At 44.1% G+C, this 25,025-nt stretch overlaps 1 protein-coding gene across 3 annotated transcripts; it reads left to right on the forward strand.

Annotated features, from left to right (window-relative positions):
* Positions 1-444: 444 nt before the first annotated feature.
* Positions 445-7,748, forward strand: LOC311129745 (cyclic GMP-AMP synthase-like). Of its 3 annotated transcripts, XM_084162166.1 has the most exons (6): positions 446-1,000; positions 1,095-1,311; positions 1,415-1,678; positions 2,051-2,150; positions 5,097-5,147; positions 5,892-7,748. In XM_084162166.1, exons 1-6 carry the CDS (start codon positions 536-538, stop codon positions 6,226-6,228), a joined length of 1,434 nt encoding a protein of 477 aa, XP_084018292.1. In that variant the 5' UTR covers positions 446-535; the 3' UTR covers positions 6,229-7,748. The 3 variants fall into 3 exon arrangements, with proteins under 3 accessions (XP_084018294.1, XP_084018292.1, XP_084018293.1); XM_084162168.1 differs by lacking the exon at positions 5,892-7,748 and having other exon boundaries at positions 445-1,000; positions 2,879-5,347; XM_084162167.1 differs by lacking the exon at positions 5,097-5,147.
* Positions 7,749-25,025: the final 17,277 nt, after the last annotated feature.

Consider the following 25,025-nt stretch of genomic DNA (forward strand, 5'->3'; position numbering starts at 1 on the left):
AAATGAGTATGATATGTTAAGTTTGGTATGGTTACACAAGACAGAACATTACTTAATGCAAAAACAAAAGGAGGGTGGTTGGTCAGGGTGGGTGGATGGATGGATGGGTGGGGATGGATAGGCATATAATGCAAACTTCTAGCAACCCAACGGTTGCGTTTTCGAATATCATCTTGGCCAACTTGAGTATTTTAGCTAATTAGCAACTTTTCAACTCATTATTACTTTTTAGCTACTTTGCAACTACTTAGCATGTTAGCTATCGCTATCGTATTGAAAGTTAAGTCCATTAAGTTACTGGATGGATTTCAGGTCAATCATTCATCACACAAGTGAGGGTGGGCGTGCATGTGCTTTTTTTAAACTCTTGCTCAATAGTTTGCGACACAAGAGGGCGATGAACGGATTCTGTATGTAGAAAGGGGAGTGTTCATATTCACATTTCATCAAATGGAAACAGTGAAGAGAGTATCATTTAACTGGCACAGAAGACACTTTTACTCGTCGGTGTCACATCACGATCATACTTACTACAATGAGCGGGAGAGGGAAACCACGAAGCGTGCGCGCAAAGAGTCATGAACCAGCGGATGCCAAGAATCCGGTTCGGGCCAAGAGTGCGCGGCAACCTCCAAAAGAACCAGTGAAAGACACTAAGAAAGAAACGCAACAGATCATTGATGAAAACAAATCCAAGAAAACCAAGGAGCATAAGCAGCCTAAGCGCACCACTGAGGGAAAGCCACCTGTGCCACATGAGAGCGTAGAAGTTAAAACCGGATCAAGGATGGTCAGAAAAGGTTACAACTTTGACTCAAATCCGGATAAAATCCTGTTTACAACCCTTGACCAATTGAAGATTAAGAAGAAACAGAAATCGGAATCAGCAAGTATTGTCAATGACTTGGTAAAGCGTATTAAGGACCACATGAAAAAGTGTACGGAATGCTTCAAAGATGTAAATGATCTGCGCACTGGAAGTTACTACGAGAATTTAAAGGTGGGTCATTAATTACATTCAATCATACATCACCAGTGTGACACAATACTCTTTCATGCTTCACTGATTTTTCACGATCTTTTGATCAATATAGATTTCTAATCCCGACGAATTTGACGTGATGTTGACTGTGCCTGTCGAGCGGGTGGACATTCGGCCGTTTGGGGATGATGGGGCGTTTTACAGCGTGGCATTCAAACGAGGAAAACACTCTTTGGATCGCTTTCTAGATGAAGACAACACAATATCTGCCAGTGGAATGCTTACCGAGTTCAGAAACGAGGTTAAAAAGTGTGTGAAGATACTCAGAGGTGGGTACGGCTGCAGCGCGCGCTTCCCAAATGCCTATAATGTAGAATATGTATGCAAAACATTTCTTAATTGAAATTGTCTTCTTTCCATACTTCTATCAAGGCGTGGGGTTGGAGAAGAAGAAGAAGGGTTGCCCGGCGGTGACCTTACTGATAAACGGGACGGGAATGGTCCCTATCTCACTGGACATTGTTCTGGGGCTTGAGGTCCGCTCGAGCTGGCCCACTTTCACCCAGGGAGGCATAGACAAAATAGACATCTGGCTCGGGACCAAAGTGAAGAAAGAACAAAAGCTTAAGGGGTACTACCTCGTTCCGAAGTACGAGGGAAAGGGCACGGTGGAACGGGAAGGGGTCTGCGCTAGAGGTAACCATTTTGTAACAATTAGGTCAACACCATTCAAGCTAACACATCTTGAATAAAACTATCACTTTCATTTGTGATTTCTTCATAAATGGGAGGTGCAGAGCATAGCCACTGGAAGTAGGGCACTGAGGATGCTGCAGCACCCACTGAAAAATCCCCCTCCCCCCAAAAAGTTATAATATATTAAGACAACATTTGTTGAAATTGTTGAAAAATATATTTTTCGCACAAAATTAGGGCCTTTACTAGTCCTGTATTAGAGGACAGATATAGCTGTCACATTTTCCCCCAGCACTGAACCCCCCCTCCTTCAGGGGCTATTGCCTTTTTCTGAGTTTCCTAAATGTCATTTTCTTGTCCTGTTACCTACAGACATATGGCGCATCTCATTCTCGCACGTGGAGAAGAGTATCCTAACAAATCATGGCTCCCAGAAGACCTGCTGCGAGGCCAACGGGACTCGCTGCTGCAGGTAAGCCTACTATAGAATGTATGCTGCAAACATGAATACTGTAGTCATAATGCCCTGCCAAAAACGAGTCAAATATTGTCAGCCTACATACAGTACAGGCAGTGCTTAATTTGAGCCAGACCCTGCCAGAACAGGATCCAGCACCAGTGTTGCCAACTCCTCAGTAAGGAAAGTAGCTATTGGCTGTCCTAAAAGTCGTTAGAAGTCGCTAAATGACGTCATCGCCTAATTTGCATAATTGGCCATGTGCATATAATTGTGATGGAGGCTGTAGGAGAGAGGAATAACGTCGTGGGAGAGACAAAAAGTGAGTAAAAAACACCCTAAATATGTTTAGAACTACAAATGAACTTTCTTCTGTTGATTCTTGTTTTTTTTTATGTCACAATTCCAACCCTCCTCCTTTATCCGGGCTTGGGACCGGCAAAAGTGACCCAAAAGAGACACTCTGGCGGAGTTACTTAGTTTAAAAAATATATATATTTAGTTTAGTTTTCTTAAGTTTGGTTTGGTTTTTAACCTTATGGTCCACTTAGTAGCCTACAACAAGTCACAGTAAAACATGAACATTTTTAACCATAACATTTAAAAAAAATGTTGTATACAATCTACATTAACAATCTAAATGGACCAAAAAGAGACAATAGAAAAAACTGTCAATGGTAATGTGAGAAAATGATGGTAACTAGTCTGGCCCTAATTCAGGTTAATTGTTATTTTTTTCCCAGAACCCCCTCCACAAACACACAGGCTGTGCTGGCTCACAGAAAGAGTGGGTCATCATCATTTTGGTCAAGGCTCTCTATTGCAGGTTCAGCAACTGAGGGAGCTGACTTAAATGAGTAAGCAGCTGATGTGCCAAAAAGCTGCAAAACATTATCAGGCAGCTGGTGCTCATAGCAAGCCTCACCAGACAGCTTCAGTCCATATCGAATGTACAGGATGGAGTTAAGGGTCTGCAAAGACATCCGATTTCTAAGTTTGCTTTTTACCACACTCATCTGGCTGAATACTCTCTCAACTTCAGCATTCGAGTGTGGCAAGGACAACACAGAAACAGCAGCCATGACAAGTTCTTGAAACGGGTTGATATCAGCTGCATCCCTGAACTTCCAAATCTCACTCCAGAAGCCCAGTGTGTTTTTTGTCTCATTCCATTCACTAAGATGGATGGCACGCCATTGCTGGACAATCTTGATTATCTCTGCAGGGGAGTAGCCAAGGAGCTTGGCTATTTTTTCTATTTCTCTAGGGCTCTTATTGTGCTTTAGAGTTTCCTCCACATTGAAAACTGACATGTACTGCAATGCTTCGATGTTGTCCGGCAGTCTCACCCTCAACTCATTAGTGAGGGAGATGGTGAAGGCTACACACCGCTTTCGGACATTGTTTTCATCCTCAGGCGCAAGGTGGAGCTCAGCTGCATTTGACTCAAAAAGGTAACCAAGGTACGGTTTGGGACTGATGTATCCATCTATTGGCCCTTTGAGTACATCAACATTTGCCAGTGGATTCAACACCCTGCTGCTCACAGACTTGATCAAGCTAACCAAGCTGTCAAGTAGCATAAGAGGATCTACTTGCTCTCCCTCAAAAGCCTTGATGGCCAACTGTACCTCACCCAGCACTGACTTCAAAAAAGTCAGATACAATATGTTTTGAGGATCACTGTACATGGAGTATAAAACCTCAGCCATGTAGCAGTGTTCACTGGACTTGGTGACTGCGAAATGCAGCCTAATCTCCTCCCACTGGTCCAAAATGCGTGAAACCGCAGGTTCAATGGAGAGCCAACGTGTGGCACACACCTTGGTTATCTGTAAAGGTTTCTCCCCACAGTTGATGGTCTCAAGTCTCTCGTACCAAGTACTCCACACTACGGGGGATGGTGTCATTGGAAGTATGACTTACAGCAAGCTGCAGAGAGTGGCACACACAGCGAATAAGAACCAGATCTTTGAGGCCATACTCCTCCTTCAGCACTTTATGGACCCCATTGTTAATCCCCATCATAACAGAGGCATTGTCAGTCCATATCCCCAGGAGTTTCTCTTTTTTAAGACAACACTTCTCGAGGAAAGCCACAACAGCAAAGGCTATAGATTTGGCATCTCCTCCCTCCAACTCAACAAGCCCCAGAAATGTTGATACAATTGTCTGCTTGGTGTCACTAAAGTACCTTATCACAACCCCCAGGTACTTAGAAACACTTACATCCGTGGACTCATCGAGGAGGAGGCTGAAACGCTGGTCACCCACATCTGCGACCAACTTTTTCAGAAAGTATGGTGCTAGAACACCATTCATCATTTCTGTGCACTTTGTCCTGTGCATTTTGAAGTGGGTAGCAGCAGTGGAGTCTGAGAAAGCAGCTCTACATGCTTCTCCAATGTGATCACATGCCAGCATGGAACAGTGTTCAGCGATAGCTAATGCCATGGTGGCCTCAGCCTTTTTTGCAGAGTCAATTTTTTTAACCATAAATGGCAGCTTGTTTTGGGTGGAACTGTTATAAGGCTTTGCCTTTTGAGTATGTTTTTGAGTTGTCATGTGTTTTTTTACATCACTAAGTTTGGCGTAGAAATCAGCCTTACAATACAGGCAGTATGCCTGTGTATCATCTCCAATAAACGGCTTCAACCAGCCTTTGAGTTCAGGGTTTGATTCCCACTCCTTTCTGTATTTTTGAGTGTACAGTTTAGACTGAGACATGATGAGCTAGCCAGCTAGATGTTTAGCTGATGTCACAGAGAGGCACACACACAGTGGACGAGGTGAGTAAGTGACTGAGGCTGTGTGAGTCAAATGCAGTGATTTATTTTTGGAACCTATTTGGCCTGATCTGGTACCTCTCGTGGCATGAAAAATAATTGTCACATTTTGCAATTTAAACATTCTAATAAACACGATCAAAGTTAATTTGAGTTGCCTCTTCGTTCATTCTAGGGTTTCCTGGACCCTAGGCCACAAAACATTTTTCCCATGTGTGCAACTTCTGTAAGTGCCTCTACTCTACTGCTCTATGCCACTACGGAAATGTGATGATATGCATTCAATGCTTTATTATAAAGGTGATTTTTTTTTCTCATGCGTTCCGGTACCTCAGAGCTCCCCAGGTCACCCCCCTCTCGTGCTCATTTTTTTGTTCCGGCACCTCCCAATTTACAAATTAAGCACTGAGTACAGGGAATCATATTAACGAGAATATAGTGTACTTTCCATGACATAGGCCTTCAACGGTACATTTCTTAAATCATTATTAACCAATATTTATGCTGTGTTCATAACCAAATGGGAAGGTGGTAATTTCCAGTTGTGAAGTAGTAAATATGAGTTAAGATGCATCCACGTGCTTTGAACTCATTGAGAAACGCGATTGGCTAATGGCAAACAAGCTGTGTCAAGCACAAACTAAAGGCATTCTCGCAAACAAATTATAGTGCTCAAAAACCTAATGGTTTGTTGTTGCATTTAACTGCTGAAAATGTTGTTATTGAGGTCATTTCCTAAGTGGATAATGTCATAGTTCAGCATGTGGGAGAAGTTCGAGCTCAGGGATGATAAATGAGTTTCCCACTACTAGTAATTACCAGTCTGAGGGGTGTTCAAGTGGATTTTTCCCAGTTGTATGCTTGTATTTACAAATGTACGCGATTTTATGAACGCAGCATTAAACCCATTTCCTTTCATAAATTGTGTATTATCATGTGTGCCTGAGACTTGCCCATTTTCTTGCTTCAGGAAGTACTGTCTGAAGCTTCTGAAGCACCTGTTGGGCTTGCTGAAGGCAGAGAACCCTAGTCTGTCCAAGTTCTGTTCCTACCATGCCAAGACCACCCTGCTCCACGCCTGCTGCTCCAGGACCCAGGACAGCGACTGGGAGGCGGTCCGGCTGGGACCCTGCTTCCAGCAGCTGCTGGAGGACTTTGAAGGCCATCTGAAACACAGCATGCTCCCCAACTTCTTCATCCCCACACACAACCTGCTGGGCTCCGGTCACGACCGCAAGAGCTGCCAGTTCCTGGCCCGGCGCATCGAGGAAGAACGCAACAATGGTTTCCCCATCTTCCGCAAGTGAGTCTGTACTACCTCGATCACCTCCCCTTAGTGACTCACCCAGAGGCCCAATAGGCATAAGTGGAGTACAGCGGTTGTCCCATAATGTTGTCTATTCTAAAAGCAAAGGCATAGGCAGGAGGAATTGAAGAGCAGAGGAGTCAGAAGTTTGATTTAATTAAGATCTTACTTGAACAGTTTTGAGTGAGAGCCAACTGCTCCTCCAACAAATTATAAAAGGTAATGTAGCTCTTTCCTGCAGTCAATGACCAAAAGTGCCCTCTTTGACGTCATGGGTGGAATGTTATTAATATTTTTTATAATTTCATTATTAATAAAGATTATTTCTTTTTTACGACGAAAATCAAGTGTTTCTATGTCAAACTGTTTTGTTATATTTCAGTCTTCTGTGATGTATATAAGTGTAATATTGGTATGCAAAGTCAAAAATTATTACATTTCAACTCTATATCTGACATGGTACAGGTGTCTTCTTTTTTGTAAGCCAATAACCATGTGTGAGGTGTATACTTTTGTTTCAAAGTAGATTTGTTTAGGACTACCAAGAATCACTCTGTGTGAGCCTGATTTAGCCCACTGCAGTAAAAGGTTAAACAAACTCAGTACAACACTATTAATTGTTCAATAAAAAACAACATAAAAATATGCAACACACAAAAAAGGCTGAATGCTGGAGGTTCCAGCATTGAAGATGCAAGTTGCTTCTTCCGCTTCTGAGGAAAGAAATTACAGATTCGTAAGACAATTGGCAAAGGGATATTGGACTCTAAACCACAAAAGATGAGTAGTTTTAGCACTAGGAGCTAACATGAGCTTTCAGTGAGGATTTTCTATACATAAAAAAAAGAAAAACATTAAAAAATCATTTTATACTCAGATCTACCTACTCAGGATGTCAACACCATCTATTTCTTGCAGAGTATTTGTCCACCTGTGTGTGTGTCTTGGCCAAACCAGAGGAAGAAACAGATTTTCCCTTGTGTATGTTTTGCTGTGTTGAGTTGATAGAAACGGACTGTTTCACAGTTGGTCCAGGTGCATGCTTGGAAACCCCAGCTATAATTTTTGTGACCACACAGTCAATCTCTTTGACTCCAATTGTCTAACAGAGTGTGTGTGTGTGTCTTTATATTTATATCGTTTTATATCGTTTTTGTTCACACCAGTTTATTATTAGCCATGCATTGGAATTTAAGGCCTGAGGGCAGAGGTGTTTACAGCTTTATACCAATAAATTGCAATGTGCATGTGTGTGTGTAAGTGTTGTGGGTTAGAACTTCCAGCTAGACTCTCGTCTGTATCTCCCTCCCTACATGATGAGATTATTATGGATAAGAGGGATATTGTATTTGTTAAACAGCAGCCAAGTATTGATCAACATGACACCAGAATAAGACCTTCGATATTTATTGGAAATGAGCATCAAGCTCATCACCATGCACTTTTACCACCCTGTGAAGTTCATTATAACTTATTTAATCTGTAGCCTAATAAACTGCATAGTGGGAGGCCCACACAACATATCATTGCATGACTCAAAATGTACTTCTATATGATGGTTATCAGGACTCGACATTAAAGCTTGTCTGCTTGCCCCGGTCATTAAGCTAACATATGGAATATTGTTTTAAGATGGTCACAACATGGATCATTTAGCTATATCATTTAGAATTTTAGGACTCCTTTAGGTATAAAAAATTAAAATTGTTAACATTGTTAATGTTGTAAATGGCTATTGTAGCTGGAAACGGCTGCTTTTTTATGGAATATCTACATAGGCGTACAGAGGCCCATTATCAGCAACCATCAGTCCTGTGTTCCAATGGCACGTTGTGTTTGCTAATCCAACTCTTCAACTACTTACTACTTTTTTAGCTAATTTTCAACTACTTAGCATGTTAGCTAACCCATCCCCTAACCCTAAACTTAATCCTAACCTTAACCTTTACCGCTAACCCTAACCCCTAGCTAATGTTAGCCAGCTAGCTAACGTTAGCCACCTAGCCAGCAAGATAGAATTTGTAACATGTCATTTGTTTTGCAAATTCATAACACATTGTACGTTTTGCAAATTGTAATGATTTATTTAAAATTGTAATTCGTAACATATCATACGAAATGGGTGATGGACATCCACAAAATAATACATATCATACGAAACATAACATATCATACTAAATAGTGTGTCTTGGATTTTCTTACAGAATAATACGAAATGCTCTGAGACCAGGTTGAATAATAATATACAACAGACTAACTAGATAGCCAATTCTAAACATATTGTGTACACTACCGGTCAAAAGTTTTAGAACACCTACTCATTCAAGGGTTTTTCTTTATTTTTACTATTTTCTACATTTTTGAATAATAGTGAAGACATCAAAACTATGAAATAACACATATGGAATCATGTAGTAACCAACAAAGTGTTAAACAAATCAAAATATATTTTATATTTGAGATTCTTCAAATAGCCACCCTTTGCCTTGATGACAGCTTTGCACACTCCTGGCAATCTTTCAACCAGCTTCACCTGGAATGCTTTTTCAACATTCTTGAAGGAGTTCCCACATATGCTGAGCACTTGTTGGCTGCTTTTCCTTCACTCTGTGGTCCGCCTCATCCCAAACCATCTCAATTTGGTTGAGGTCGGGGGATTGTGGAGGCCAGGTCATCTGATGCAGCACTCCATCACTCTCCTTCTTGGTAAAATAGCCCTTACACAGCCTGGAGGTGTGTTGGGTCATTGTCCTGTTGAAAAACATGGGATGGCGTATCGATGCAGAATGCTGTGGTAGCCATGCTGGTTAAGTGTGCCATGAATTCTAAATGAATCACAGACAGTGTCACCAGCAATGCACCCCCACACCATAACACCTCCTCCATGCTTTACGGTGGGAAATACACATGCAGAGATCATCCATTCACCCACACCGTGTCTCACATTTGGACTCCAGACCAAAGGACACATTTCCACCAGTCTAATGTCCATAGCTCGTGTTTCTTGGCCCAAGAAAGTCTCTTCTTATTATTGGTGTCCTTTAGTAGTGGTTTATTTGCATCAAATAGACCATGGAAGCCTGATTCACACAGTCCTCTCTGAACAGTTGATGTTGAGATGTGTCTGTGACTTGAACTCTGTGAAGCATTTATTTGGGCTGTAATTTCTGAGGCTGGTAACTCTAATGAACGTATCCTCTGCAGCAGAGGTAACTCTGGGTCTTCCATTCCTGTGGTTGTCCTCATGAGAGCCAGTTTCATCATAGCGCTTGATGGTTTTTGCGACTGCACTTGAAGAAACTTTCAAAGTTCTTGAGATTTTCCGTATTGACTGACCTTCATGTCTTAAAGTAATGATGGACTGTTGTTTCTCTTTGCTTATTTGAGCTGTTCTTGCCATAATATGGACTTGGTCTTTTAACAAATAGGGCTATCTTCTGTATACCCCCCCCCCCACACACACACACACACCTTATCATAACACAACTGATTGGCTCAAACGCAATAAAGAAATAATTCCACAAATTAACTTTTAAGAAGGCACACCTGTTAGTTGAAATACATTCATTGTGACGTAAATGTAAATGTAATGAAGCTGGTTGAGAGAATGCCAAGAGTGTGCAAAGCTGTCATCAAGTCAAAGGGTGGCTATTTGAAGAATCTCAAATATGAAATATATTTTGATTTGTTTAACACTTTTTTGGTTACTACATGATTCCATATGTGTTATTTCATAGTTTTGATGTGTTCGCTATTATTCTACAATGTAAAAAATAGTAAAAATAAAGAAAAGAGTAGGTGTGTCCAAACATTTGACTGGTAGTGTATGTATATATATTTTGTATTATTATTATTTATTATAGGCTACAGTAAGCTACTAAATACAATTTCCAGTGGCACACTGACTCACCTAATGATGAAGATGAAGCCATAAGCCATGGCCGATGCGCTCCTCCTCACGGTGATGGCCAATGCGCTCATCCTCATGGCAATAGCCTATTTCAAGATGAGATAGTTTGAAAAACAGTGCTGCCATTTGCTAAAAATTGGGAGTTGTTGAGATAAAATTGTTTCTACTGGTTCTACAGACAGATTAGTCTTCTCTTTTCAGCAGTAGGCATTTGCTTTCCAAACTGTAAATTTTTCTCGCGATTATATTTTGAAATCTGCAAAAGGCAAAACTACAGCTGCAACCAACCATAGAAATATAATCCATAGATGGCAAATCCCATTCAAATCAGGACTGGGAGCCATTGCTCGTGTACCAATGAGTTTAACAGTCAATTTTCCAGGGTAAAATATTCCAAAACCCTTCTATGTCTATGGCCACAATTCAACAAGCTGTATATTTGGGGCACATGCTGCCCTAACTGAGGCCTTCCCGACTGTAGGTATACCAGTAATTGCCTAAATAAAGGAAACACTTGAGGAAATGAGGGATACAAAGCATATGTTATGGTGTGGGGTGCATTTTCCTGTTATTGTTTAGGTCCACTTGTAGAATCTATGCCTTGGCGAATTGAAGCTGTTATGGCAGCTCGTGGTGGCCTAACACCCTTTTAAGACACGATGTTGGTGTTTCCTTTACGTTGGCAGATACCTGTATGTGCTTGTGATAAAACTTAATTCAGTTATTTTTTTTAAACTATTGATCCTCTGTAGCTAAATTATGCCCTCAGGTGTATTTTGAACATCATTGAGAGCGGGCTCCTGTGGTTGGATAAAGAAATATTATAATACAAAACAATAATGTAATTGGGCCCAGCCCCTGACCCACACAATTGACCGGCCATATTTATTTATTAGGCCGTTTTTATTTGTATTTTTATTAATCAGTTACCCAATCAAGGCAGGGCCCCCAGTTACCCATGTGAGCCCCCTACCTCCTCTCCTCCACCCATCTGACGATTAGCAGAGCAGCATGCTGTCTACACTCATTGAGAGCGGGCTCCTGAGTCCTCCTGTGGTTGGTGGTTGCAGTAAAAAAAAGATATATATGTTGTGTATACAGTGGGGAGAACAAGTATTTGATACACTGCAGATTTTGCAGGTTTTCCTACTTACAAAGCATGTAGAGGTCTGTAATTTTTATCATAGGTACACTTCAACTGTGAGAGACGGAATCTAAAACAAAAATCCAGAAAATCACATTGTATGATTTTTAAGTAAATAATTTGCATTTTATTGCATGACATAAGTATTTGTTCACCTACCAACCAGTAAGAATTCCGGCTCTCACAGACCAGTTCGTTTTTCTTTAAGAAGCCCTCCTGTTCTCCACTCATTACCTGTATTAACTGCACGTGTTTGAACTCGTTACCTGTATAAAAGACACCTGTCCACACACTCAATCAGACTCCAACCTCTCCACAATGGCCAAGACCAGAGAGCTGTGTAAGGACATCAGGGATAAAAATGTAGACCTGCACAAGGCTGGGATGGGCTACAGGACAATAGGCAAGCATCTTGGTGAGAAGGCAACAACTGTTGGCGCAATTATTATGGAAGAATGGAAGAAGTTCAAGATGACGGTCAATCACCCTCAGTCTGGGGCTCCATGCAAGATCTCACCTCGTGGGGCATCAATGATCATGAGGAAGGTGAGGGATCAGCCCAGAACTACACGGCAGGACCTGGTCAATGACCCGAAGAGAGCTGGGACCACAGTCTCAAAGAAAACCATTAGTAACACACTGCGCCGTCATGGATTAAAATCCTGCAGCGCACGGAAGGTGCCCCTGCTCAAGCCAGCGCATGTCCCGTCTGAAGTTTGCCAATGACCATCTGGATGATCCAGAGGAGGAATGGGAGAAGGTCATGTGGTCTGATGAGACAAAAATAGAGATTTTTGGTCTATACTCCACTCGCCGTGTTTGGAGGAAGAAGAAGGATGAGTACAACCCCAAGAACACCATCCCAACCGTGAAGCATGGAGTTGGAAACATCATTCTTTGGGGATGCTTTTCTGCAAAGGGGACAGGACGACTGCACTGTATTGAGGGGAGGATGGATGGGGCCATGTATCGCGAGATCTTGGCCAACAACCTCCTTCCCTCAGTAAGAGCATTGAAGATGGGTCATGCTGGGTCTTCCAGCATGACAACGACCCGAAACACACAGCCAGGGCAACTAAGGAGTGGCTCCGTAAGAAGCATCTCAAGGTCCTGGAGTGGCCTAGCCAGTCTCCAGACCTGAACCCAATAGAATATCTTTGGAGGGAGCTGAAAGTCCGTATTGCCCAGCGACAGCCCCGAAACCTGAAGGATCTGGAGAAGGTCTGTATGGAGGAGTGGGCCAAAATCCCTGCTGCAGTGTGTGCAAACCTGGTCAATACCTACAGGAAACATATGATCTCTGTAATTGCAAACAAAGGTTTCTGTACCAAATATTAAGTTCTGCTTTTCTGATGTATGAAATACTTATGTCATGCAATAAAATGCAAATTAATTACTTAAATAATAATAAATCATACAATGTGATTTTCTGGATTTTTGTTTTAGATTCCGTCTCTCACAGTTGAAGTGTACCTAGATAAAAATTACAGACCTCTACATGCTTTGTAAGTAGGAAAACCTGCAAAATCGGCAGTGTGTCAAATACTTGTTCTCCCCACTGTATATATATATATATAAAATACTGTATATACAGTGGGGGAAAAAAAGTATTTAGTCAGCCACCAATTGTGCAAGTTCTCCCACTTAAAAAGATGAGAGAGGCCTGTAATTTTCATCATAGGTACACGTCAACTATGACAGACAAAATTAGAAAAAAATATCCAGAAAATCACATTGTAGGATTTTTAATGAATTTATTTGCAAATGATGGTGGAAAATAAGTATTTGGTCAATAACAAAAGTTTCTCAATATTTTGTTATATACCCTTTGTTGGCAATGACACAGGTCAAACGTTTTCTGTAAGTCTTCACAAGGTTTTCACACACTGTTGCTGTTTTTTTGGCCCATTCCTCCATGCAGATCTCCTCTAGAGCAGTGATGTTTTGGGGCTGTCGCTGGGCAACACGGACTTTCAACTCCCTCCAAAGATTTTCTATGGGGTTGAGATCTGGAGACTGGCTAGGCCACTCCAGGACCTTGAAATGCTTCTTACGAAGCCACTCCTTCGTTGCCCGGGCGGTGTGTTTGGGATCATTGTCATGCTGAAAGACCCAGCCACCTTTCATCTTCAATGCCCTTGCTGATGGAAGGAGGTTTTCACTCAAAATCTCACGATACATGGCCCCATTCATTCTTTCCTTTACATGGATCAGTCGTCCTGGTCCCTTTGCAGAAAAACAGCCCCAAAGCATGATGTTTCCACCCCCATGCTTCACAGTAGGTATGGTGTTCTTTGGATGCAACTCAGCATTCTTTGAGTTTTGACCAAAAAGTTCTATTTTGGTTTCATCTGACCATATGACATTCTCCCAATCCTCTTCTGGATCATCCAAATGCACTCTAGCAAACTTCAGACGGGCCTGGACATGTACTGGCTTAAGCAGGGGGACACGTCTGGCACTGCAGGATTTGAGTCCCTGGCGGCGTAGTGTGTTACTGATGGTAGGCTTTGTTACTTTGGTCCCAGCTCTCTGTAGGTCATCCACTAGGTCCCCACGTGTGGTTCTGGGATTTTTGCTCACCGTTCTTGTGATCATTTTGACCCCACGGGGTAAGATGTTGCGTGGAGCCCCAGATCGAGGGAGATTATCAGTGGTCTTGTATGTCTTCCATTTCCTAATAATTGCTCCCACAGTTGATTTCTTAAAACCAAGCTGCTTACCTATTGCAGATTCAGTCTTCCCAGCCTGGTGCAGGTCTACAATTTTGTTTCTGGTGTCCTTTGACAGCTCTTTGGTCTTGGCCATAGTGGAGTTTGGAGTGTGACTGTTTGAGGTTGTGGACAGGTGTCTTTTATACTGATAACAAGTTCAAACAGGTGCCATTAATACAGGTAACGAGTGGAGGACAGATGAGCCTCTTAAAGAAGAAGTTACAGGTCTGTGAGAGCCAGAAATCTTGCTTGTTTGTAGGTGACCAAATACTTATTTTCCACCATAATTTGCAAATAAATTCATTAAAAATCCTACAATGTGATTTTCTGGATTTTTTTTTCTCAATTTGTCTGTCATAGTTGACGTGTACCTATGATGAAAATTACAGGCCTCTCTCATCTTTTTAAGTGGGAGAACTTGCACAATTGGTGGCTGACTAAATACTTTTTTTCCCCACTGTATGTAGTGTAAATAATATCCACCAACAGACCTACTCAATTATGAACGTATGGTCAATCAAATAATTACTTGATAATATTAGGAATGCATTTGTGACTAGTTTCAACAAACTAGGCATATGCCGCACGTCACTAATTCACAGGCATTTGAATGTAAAGATAATTTTTTTTTATCAAAATGCGTTTTTTGGCAGAAATGCCTTCTGGAACATGAACTTGAATGTGCCTTAATAACAAACTTGAGTGCCATCTGTTTGATTGCAAATATGGCGTTTGATTGCAAATATGCAGATGGAGTCAAAGAGAACACAAAAGGCTGTTGTATAAAACACCTGTCTCCGGATTACATCTTCAAACTAAGGGCAACCATGGCATCCGTGACAGAGAGGGAGATGCGTTCATCCATATATAAAGGTAAGAGTCTAGCTAGCAACATTTTCAGATATTATACATTTCTAATTTAGTCAGAAAGTCATTTTCATTGCAAGTTAAAGCGTACTGTTAGCTAGCTAGCTAATGTTAGCTGGCTAGCTCGCTAGCTAACGTTACATGTATAATCTGTGTAGTATTATTATTCGTATCTCAGAAAGACATTTGCATTGCCGGTTATAGCCTAAAGTTAGCTAGCTAGCTAACATTGAACCTATTTGGTTAGCTTTACCTACCTGCAGATTCATGCATGGTAGCTAGCTATGACAATCAGCATGAGTTGGGATTATTGCCACGTTAAAAAAATGGAACTGGGAACTCCGAAATCTCAGACTTCCAACTTCAGTGCTTTCAAGACAACTGGGAACTCTGAAAAAATAACAAGCTCCTACTGGAAAAAATCCTTTTGAACGGTCATATAACTCAGAATTCCAACTCGGGAACTCTGGCCTCTTTCTAGAGCCCCAACTTTCCGACCTGAAGATCACTGACGTTATGATTTGACCTTGATTTGGTTTTTCCAAGTTCCCAGTTGTCTTGAAAGCACCATTAGGTTAATTGTTTAGCTAGATAGCTAGCTATCTACATGTCTAAACAAAAGACTCCACTTCGCCAGGGGATTACATAACCCATCAAGTTAGCCAGGTGTGTCTGGGGGTGATTACGGTCATCTATTGTATTTCATGAACATGTGTACATGTCTAGAGAATAGTGACCCATCCACTTATCTAGATGTGGTGGGGGGTGTTTATAGCATTTCTTTCACATTACCCATCAATTTAGACAAGTGGGTCAAGATAAGAATCATCTAATAATTAGAAAATATTTATACAATATTTATCTGGACACTTTCTATTTTTGATTTTGCTACTATGCAAGTAACCATTTCACTGTACCACTTACCTTCTGTATCCCATGCATGTGACAAATAAACTTTGATTTTATTGATATAGTGTGTGTTTACCAGAGACGGTAATGTGAAGAACAACATGACCTGCACCAAAGTCAGATTAGGATATAAGCCAAGGACTAGATAGTGTAACACAGTTTCCCTGTAACAATAAATCCATAGCACTTAAATCATATCAAAATTCGTAGCTCTTTATGAACTCTTGAAACAAACCAGACATGACAATTTAATTCACACAGTAACATTCATTTCGTCAATTAAAGTTTTCATCAGTCTTCACACCTCTCCTGGCGTTAGTGACCCCAGGACTTCCGTGGAAAGGTCTCCTCCCCGAGATTGCCACATATAAGATGTGGCTCTCTCCTGTGAGATGCAAATATACGGCCATCCATCCAAGCAATGTATTGAGTCCTCATGCTGTGCTCCCACGCCAGCCAGTCGCTAGTCACAAGTAGTATTACCTTCTCTAATTTTCCCACTACAAGTGCACTGTACTGGTCAAAGTAACATTTGGAGTGTATTGCTCACCTAATTGGTCAGAGTGAAAATCATTCAAGCCTTTGCTCAGAGACTGTCAAAAGTTGTACACAAACAACAGTAAGGTTTTGGTAGTGAGGTTGGACTCTGACTGATTAAGCACCTGGATAGGAGTTGGCTTGGCGAAGCCGACTCAGACAATATTCTCCATAATCCCAGGATAGTGCAGGAAGGCTTTGTCGAACGTGGCTGCATGGTTAGGAATGGGATGCTTCTCCCCTTCTCTCTCCTTCAGGTCGTCCACAAAGATATCGTTATTCGCTTACCTACGGGAAGAGAGGGTGTAATCAGTCAGGAATATAGTGACTTTAGTTTAATGTTGGTTGGTACCAAACCACAGATAATCTACAGAGAAGAGTTATGAGCTGATAAACATTTTACTGAGCAGAAAATCTAACTCAGAAAGTGGAGTAGGATAGATAAACAGCATCCTCTGCTGGATAAGAAATATATCTCCCATTGTTGAGACAAAATGAAGCCCCAACTGGCTACAGTCTCTGACTCAATGTAGAAATCCTTCTTTAGAGTAGGGAGATCTGCAGGGGTCCCTAAACAATATTCTTTCAGACACTAAGAACTCCAATTAGAATACTGCCGTGTAAGAACACAGGAGAATCGAGTGGAGGAACAGTTGTCAGTTAGTTGACAGTGACAGTCCCTTTTCAACACATGCTTAATACAATTTGGTAGACACATCTTATTGTGTGTGTGTCTGCCACTTCATCTCCTCATATTTCTGCCGGTTCTCCCTCATGGAGTTCCAGTTTATAGCCTGTGGAGGATTTTCATCCACAGATGCCTGCGGGGCCGCATTTGACCAGCTGGAGCCGCTCCTGCCTCCCCCGCCACCCCCACCACCTCCACCCACAAAACCTGCACCTGCTCCATCACCAAATCTACCACCTCTCCCAGGTCCTGAGAGAGAATACAAAACACACAGAGAGAAACTCTGTCCACCGGACAATCCGGGAGCCCAGTTACAGCAGGGAAAGCCTCAATGGAAGGCAGACAATGAAAAGCTTCAGAGAAATCTATACTGTAAGAACACCGACTTGATACAGTAAAATATGTGATGTTGGTGGAATGCCCATCAAAACGTATTGCAAAAAGCTATAGTTAAAGAGTATAAGAAAAAACAGTATACAGTACCCCAATCAGTGCTCTTTCCCTTTCACAGCGGTTCTATATCGTGGAGCTCCGCCCCATAGGGGAGCTCTGCTCCTAGTGGTTTACCCTCTGCCCTAAGGCAGCAACAGCCTGAGACAAAATTATGCACACACCTGCAGCCAATAGGAGTACAGGTGTCCCTATGAGAGGGGATGCCTCCCCTCAATCAGCCTCCCTTTTTCTTCAGCGACTGGATGACTAGACTGAAGAGCCAAGAAAAGACGAAGCACAAAACTCAGGACGAAAACGCCGTTGATATTCCAGTCATCAACGTCGTCTAAATGAGCACACCGGGAGATTTTCCACCCCCAAAAGCTATTTTCAGAGCTCAGTGCAGATGCACTTCCATGGCGGCCGGTGACCACCACGACCTGTGTTTCGTGTGTTTGGGATCCCAGCATGCCAAGGAAGGCGTCTGCAGTCCCCCGAATTGCGCCTCCTGCGCCCTCCTTTCTTTAAAGGAGAGGAAGCAGCGTTGGGCGTTTTTCAGGGAGGACATCCCCCTTGAGGACGTGCTGTCGATACTAGCCTCTGCTTCAGAGGCGTCGTCCGACGGCGCAGACTCGGGGGAAGATAGGGACTTTGAGGAGGGGTCTGGCATTCCAATGGAACAGTCGGACCCCATCCCTCATACTTTCAAGCCCCCCTTTCCTTTGGAGAGCGAGAGGGCTTGTAGTCCCTATAGCGAAGGGGATACGAGCTCTGATAGATCAGAAGCTCTCTCTTTCGCTGCAGCCTCTCTGAGATCGGATTTTCCGGGTCTCATTGAGAGAGCTGCTCAACGGCTGGTGATAAGGCTGCCCCCTCTTCCCTCCGCACCGGAGGTTGATATGATGGAGGGCGGTCCTTATTCCAGGCCAAGGAAGGCGGCAGAGCCAGTGGCTCCTGCCATGCCTTCTTTGGCTAGGTACGTTGAGGGCTCGTGGGAGGCACCTTTAGCGGCGCGTTCGCCAGTAAAAGCGTATCTCCCATTCACGAGAGTGGAAGGAAGGTTTCAGGGTCAGGGAATCCCCAGGTTAGAGAGCGCCATGGCGGCGTATCTCGTACCGGGTTCGAGCCCTTGGCCCTCTTCCAAGAAGGCCACGTTGCCATCCCAGAAGGACCGACTCACAGCGTCGCTGTTAGAGAAGTCTTTTGGGTTGGGAGCCCAAGCTGTAGCAGCAGCTAACAACATTGCCCTCTTGGCGGCCTCTCTGTCCCGTTTAACCACGGGCAAGACAGAGCTGGCACCGGAGGAGGTGGAGGAGGCGTCCAGAATTTCTGGCGCCATACTCCACCTGACACAGGCGTCCACAGTCTGCGCGGGGAGGTCCATGGCCACTTCGGTGGTCGGGGAACGACACCTCTGGTTGTCCTTGACATCCATGAAAGAGGCAGACAGGACGTCTCTCTTGAACGCCCCCCTCTCTGACGACGGCCTCTTTGGGGTCGCAGTCAAAGAGGCGACGGAGCGTTTTTCCAAGCTGGAGGAGGAGAAGAAACAGCTGGCCAAGCACCTGCCGTTGGCAGGACGACTCGGCCCCCCTCCATCCCAAAGGCCATCTACCTCCGCCCCTCCAAGTAGACCGGGGTCTACGGCGAGGCGGCGTAATCGGCGTCATCCGGCGGCCACGAGCAGCAAGGGAACGGGCCCCGCCCTTCCAGCAGCTACGGTAGCCCCACTACAGCCGGCGAGGGAGGTGACGAGGATGCCGACCTGGCCCTCCAAGGGAGGCAAGAGGAGGCGTACGTGACGGGACGCGGGGGAGAGGATGGAGGACGCATCGATGGTGTCGAACGTGCCCACTGTTCCCCCCCTCCCTTCGGTTGAAGGGATGGGTGTTGATGTAAATGCCTTTGTTGATGTATTTAATAAAGAGTTGGCTCCACCTGACTTTGTCAAAAAAGAGCCTCTTTTCCATAATACGTCCGAGAGCGTTCAAATCTCACCCTCTCTTCCTTACCACTCTAAGAGCCGTTCAGCCCACCGAGGGTGCGTTGCTGAACAGGCACTAAGAGTAGGTATCCATAAGACCTCAATCAGGTCATCACATCACACTTCACGTATAAGAAGTGCTTTACATAGCAGGCAGCAGTCCCTGGCAGATTCTGACATGAGGACGCAGCCGCTATTTGGGGATGGCGCACTAGCACAGACTAAGGTCTCCGCTAGTACGAGCCAGACCCATGCTGCGTTCACGGAGGGCCCGATTACCGCGGTCACGAAGGTGTCCAGAGTATCGGCGCCCCCAGGCATTGTAACACAGCAGCTATCTGGGGACGGCGCATTATCGCAGACCAAGGTCTCGGTTAATGCGATTCAGACCCATGCTACGTTCACGGAGGGCCGGATTACTAGGGTTATGGGTATAACCAAAGTATCAGCTCCCCTGACAGAACGAGCTAGTACTCACCACACTGAGTGTGAATCAACCTACCAGGGGTGCAGAGTTGAACACACACAGAAGGTGAAAGTTAAGAAGGTATCAAGGCGCCGCCTTGTTTTACCTCATAGAGACCTCATACTACAGACTTCTAGGAGTACTGTAGTGAAGGGCTCTGATAGCGAATTGCAGTCACCTAAGGTGATGCAATCGCTTGCTGGGGATGGTGCCCTGCCGCAGGCTGTGACCTCGGTCAGCGCAATTCAGACCCGCGATGCGTTCAAGGAGGGCAGGAATACGACGGTTACGAGTTTAACCGACGTCCCTACTCCTCTTTCTCTCTCAGAACGCATTGATGGTTCCTCTCCCTTTCACGGAAGGCCCACCTTGGGCTGTTCCACCACTTCAATGTTGGGGAATAGTGGCGGTAAGGGCCATAGAGGAATACAGGTCCTTCCTACTGGATGCACCACAGCTTCGTGCTCAGCCGCTTTCTCTGCATTGCTGGCAGTGGCGAAGAAGCTGCACCCTCTCACGCTGGCTAGAACAGACGTTGCAGAAGGGTTATGCTCTCCAATTCCACCGGACCCCACCCCCGTTCAGGGGAGTGGTGGAAACGGTGATGAAAACACCAGACAAAGTGGCCGCTCTGATGACAGAGATTACGGAACTTTTGGCGAAGGAGGCGGTGACAGTAGTTCCCTGGGAGCAAAGGAACAAAGGGCTATATTCGCCTTATTTCCTAGTGCCCAAAAAGACGGGGGGAGTGAGGCCGATTTTGGACTTACGCATTCTCAACGAGAGCATAACCAAACGGCCCTTCCGAATGCTAACGACAAAACGTCTGCTGGAATGTGTCCAGAGAGGGGACTTTTGTACGAGCATAGACCTAAAGGACGCGTACTTTCATGTGCCGGTTCAGCCGCGTCACAGGAAGTTTCTGCGGTTCGCCTTTCAAGGGGTGGCGTACGAATACACGAGGATGCCATTTGGGTACGCCCTGGCATCTCGCACATTTTCCAAGTGTGTGGAGGCGGCATTGGAACCGTTGCGTCGTCAGGGAATATGGCTACTAGCCTACCTGGACGACCTACTGGTTCTCGCCCCGTCAGCAGAGCTGGCGATCACTCACACAACACAGACAGTGATGCATCTCACAAGTCTGGGGTTTGCTGTGAATTGGAAAAAGAGCACGCCCTGGCCCACTCATCAGATTGTCTACCTGGGGATACAGCTAGACACTGTGAGGATGAGGGCTCGAATTTCGGACCCCCGAAGGGTAGCCTTGTTGCTAGCCCTGAGGAAGTGTCGTCCGAATCACACGGTGACGGCGCTGTCGATCATGTCACTTTTGGGTCTCATGTCGTCAGCCCACTCTGTGGTTCCGCTGGGACTCCTGCATATGCGCAGGATGCAGCGATGGTTCGCCCAACTAAGACTAGACCCATTGCGTCAACGTCATCGGTTGGTGGTGGTTCCACTCTCGCTCAGTGCAGATCTGAACTATTGGAGAAACCCGCGCGTTCTCACGCACGGAGTCCCGATAGGAAAGGTGTCCTCTCACATCCCAGTATTCACGGATGCGTCCCTGACGGGATGGGGAGGGACATGTCAGACCCAAGCGATAGGAGGTGTGTGGCCTCAATCAGGTCGTCATATCAACCTCTTGGAGTTGGAAACGGTTCGACTGGTTCTGACCCAATTCGCGTCTACCCTTCGGGGTCGCGATGTGCTGGTCTGGTCAGACAACCGGACCACAGTAGCTCACATAAATCGCCAGGGAGGAGTCAGGTCTCCTGCTCTCCATCGGGCGGCAGAGGAATTGTGGCTGTGGGCTCACGAGCACCTTCGCTCATTGAAAGCAGCACACATTCCAGGCTACTTGAACGTAGGAGCAGACCTCATGTCAAGAGGGGGTCCTCGAGACGACGAGTGGTGTCTGCATCCGGACATTGTTCTCCAGATTTGGGAACAATTCGGGAGAGCCGAGGTGGACCTATTCGCGTCACGCGTGAACGCGCAATGTCCTCTGTGGTTCTCTCTGAGGGAACAGGACGAACCGCCACTGGGAAGGGACGCCTTTGCGCACCAACCGTGGCCGAGAGTTCTCCTGTATGCATTCCCTCCGCTGTCCTGCATTCTCCCACTGCTAGCCAGGGTGAGGTCAGGGGGGCTGTCAGTGATACTGATAGCGCCCGATCGCCCGGGGGCTCCTTGGTTTGCGGAGATGAGTCAGATGTTGATTGCGCCACCTTGGCCAATTCCACATCGACGGGACGCGTTGTCTCAGGCGGGAGGCACGATATGGAAAAACATCCCCACAGCATGATGCTGCCACCACCATGCTTCACTGTAGGGATGGTGCCAGAAATGTTTTGGTACCCTTCCCCAGATCTGTGCCTCGACACAATCCTGTCTCGGAGCTCTACGGACAATTCCTTCGACCTCATGGCTTGGTTTTTGCTCTGACATGCACTGTTAACTGTGGGACCTTATATAGACAGGTGTGTGCCTTTCCAAATCATGTCCAATCAATAGAATTTACCAATCAAGTTGTATAAACATCTCAAGGATGATAAATGGAAACAGGATGCACCTGAGCTCAATTTCGAGTTTCATAGCAAAGGGTCTGAATACTTATGTAAATATGGTATTAAAAAAAAATAACAAATTATACAATTGTCAAAATGTCTAAAAACCTGTTTTCTCTTTGTCATTATGGGGTGTTGTGTATAGATTGAGGAGGAAAAAAATAAGAATAAGAATAAGCGAATGTAATAATGCTGTAACATAACAAAATGTGGAAAATGTCAAGGGGTCAGAATACTTTCCGAATGCACTGTCATAGTTTGATTCAACTTTTACATGCTTTGCAAGAAGAGCGATTCCCCTAATAATCCTGTTTACATGGACATATCTGAAAAGGCTACCTGATGGCACTGATAAATACCTGATAATTGCAGAAAATCGGCAATCAAAATAAACGTTGTACCACAGCGAACATGTTATTTTTGGGACGCATATTTGATTCTGAGTTCGGACATACAGTACCATTCAAAAGTTTGGACACACCTACTCATTCAAGGGTTTTTCTTTATTTTTACTATTTTCTACATTGTAGAATAATAGTGAAGACATCAAAACTATGAAATAACACATATGGAATCAAGTAGTAACCAAAAAAGTGTTAAACAAATCAAAATATAGTTTATATTTGAGATTCTTCAAATAGCCACCCTTTGCCTTGATGACAGCTTTGTAAAATCTTTGGCATTCTCTCATTCAGCTTCACCTGGAATGCCTTTCTAACAGTCTTGAAGGAGTTCCACATATGCTGAGCACTTGTTGGCTGCTTTTCCTTCACTCTGCCGTCCGACTCATCCCAAACCATCTCAATTGGGTTGAGATCGGGGGATTGTGGAGGCCAGGTCATCTGATGCAGCACTCCATCACTCTCCTTCTTGGTAAAATAGCCCTTACACAGCCTGGAGGTGTGTTGGGTCATTGTCCTGTTGAAACACAAATTATAGTCCACTAAGCCCAAACCCGATGGGATGGCGTATCGCTGCAGAATGCTGTGGTAGCCATGCTGGTTAAGTGTGCCTTGAATTCTAAATAAATCACAGAAAATGTCACCAGAAAAGCACCCCCACAACATAACATCTCCTCCTCCATGCTTTACGGTGGGAACTACACATGCGGAAATCATCCGTTCACCCACACCGCGTCATACAAAGACACAGCGGTTGGAACCAAAATTCTCCAATTTGGACTCCAGACCAAAGGACACATTTCCACTGGTCTAATCTCCATTGCTCGTGTTTCTTGGCCTAAGCAGGTCTCTTCTTCTTATTGGTGTCCTTTAGTAGTGGTTTCTTTGCAGTAATTCGACCATGAAGGCCTGATTCACACAGTCCCCTCTGAACAGTTGATGTTGAGATGTGTCTGTGACTTGAACTATGTGAAGCATTTATTTGGGCTGCAATTTCTGAGGCTGGTAAGTCTAATGAACTTATCATCTGCAGCAGAGGTAACTCTGGGTCTTCCATTCCTGTGGTTGTGCTCATGAGAGCCAGTTTCATCATAGCGCTTGATTGTTTTTGTGACTGCACTTGAAGAAACTTTAAAAGTTCTTGAAATGTTCCGTATTGACTGACCTTCATGTCTTAAAGTAATGTTGTTTCTCTTTGCTTATTTGAGCTGTTCTTGCCATGATATGGACTTGGTCTTTTACCAAATAGGGATATCTTCTGCATACCCCTTCCTAACTTGTCACAACACAACTGATTAGCTCAAACGCATTAAGAAGGAAAGAAATTCCACAAATTAACTTTTAAGAAGGCACACCTGTTAATTGAAATGCATTCAAGGTGACTACCTCATGAAGCTGGTTGAGAGAATGCCAAGATTGTGCAAAGCTGTCATCAAGGCAAAAGGTGGCTATTTGTTAATATATTTTGATTTGTTTAACACTTTGTGGGTTACTACATGATTCCATTACGTGTCTGAAGGAATAAACTACATGGAAAAAGTGTTATGCAAGTTTGGTCCAAAAAACAGATTTTCAGTGAAATCAATTTGTTGTGTTATAGGTTTCTTGATTGTATCTAAACCAAAGTACATAGTTTTAAGATTGTTTTATACATTAGATAAGCTACAATATGAGGTCCTTAACCCAGCATGAAAGTGCATCCTTGTAGCTGTGTGGCCTAATATATTCAATTGTTTTTGCCTTGGGGTAAATTGAGCTAATGGCCACGGGGTAAGTTGAGCTAATGGCGACCATACCCCATACAAATTATGATTACATTTTGTCCGTTTTATGAGTAATATGCATGGTATTTTCACAACATGTCATGCATATGAACTCAAGTGAATTTTTATTGTTACAAAGCAGACATCATGCCCCGTGTATACAAACGTCAAACAAGCAGCGGTCTAGCCCCCCTTGAGGTTCTTGAGAGAGCAGCCAAGGAAGTGAGAGAAGGGAAGAGGTCCATTCCAGCAGCAGCAAGGTATGAAAAAATAGACTGAATGACATTGAAGAGGTACATTGACAAAAAGGAAAGAGAGTACCTGTGCGAAAGAGAGGCTATGATAGAGTAGCAGAGGCACACACGGTTTTATCTGATGACATGGAGGCTGAGCTTGCTAAACATATCAAG

This window comes from Coregonus lavaretus, assembly GCF_964263955.1.
Source record: "Coregonus lavaretus genome assembly, chromosome: 1".
NCBI lineage: Eukaryota > Metazoa > Chordata > Actinopteri > Salmoniformes > Salmonidae > Coregonus > Coregonus lavaretus.

What these genes read in the sequence shown, in the direction of transcription:
- LOC311129745 (XM_084162166.1), top strand. Translation starts at nt 536, where the DNA reads ATGAGCGGGAGAGGGAAACCACGAAGCGTGCGCGCAAAGAGTCATGAA. An exon ending in GTTACTACGAGAATTTAAAG is followed by an intron (nt 1,001 to 1,094) that starts GTGGGTCATTAA and finishes TGATCAATATAG; the next exon opens with ATTTCTAATCCCGACGAATT. An exon ending in GTGTGTGAAGATACTCAGAG is followed by an intron (nt 1,312 to 1,414) that starts GTGGGTACGGCT and finishes ACTTCTATCAAG; the next exon opens with GCGTGGGGTTGGAGAAGAAG.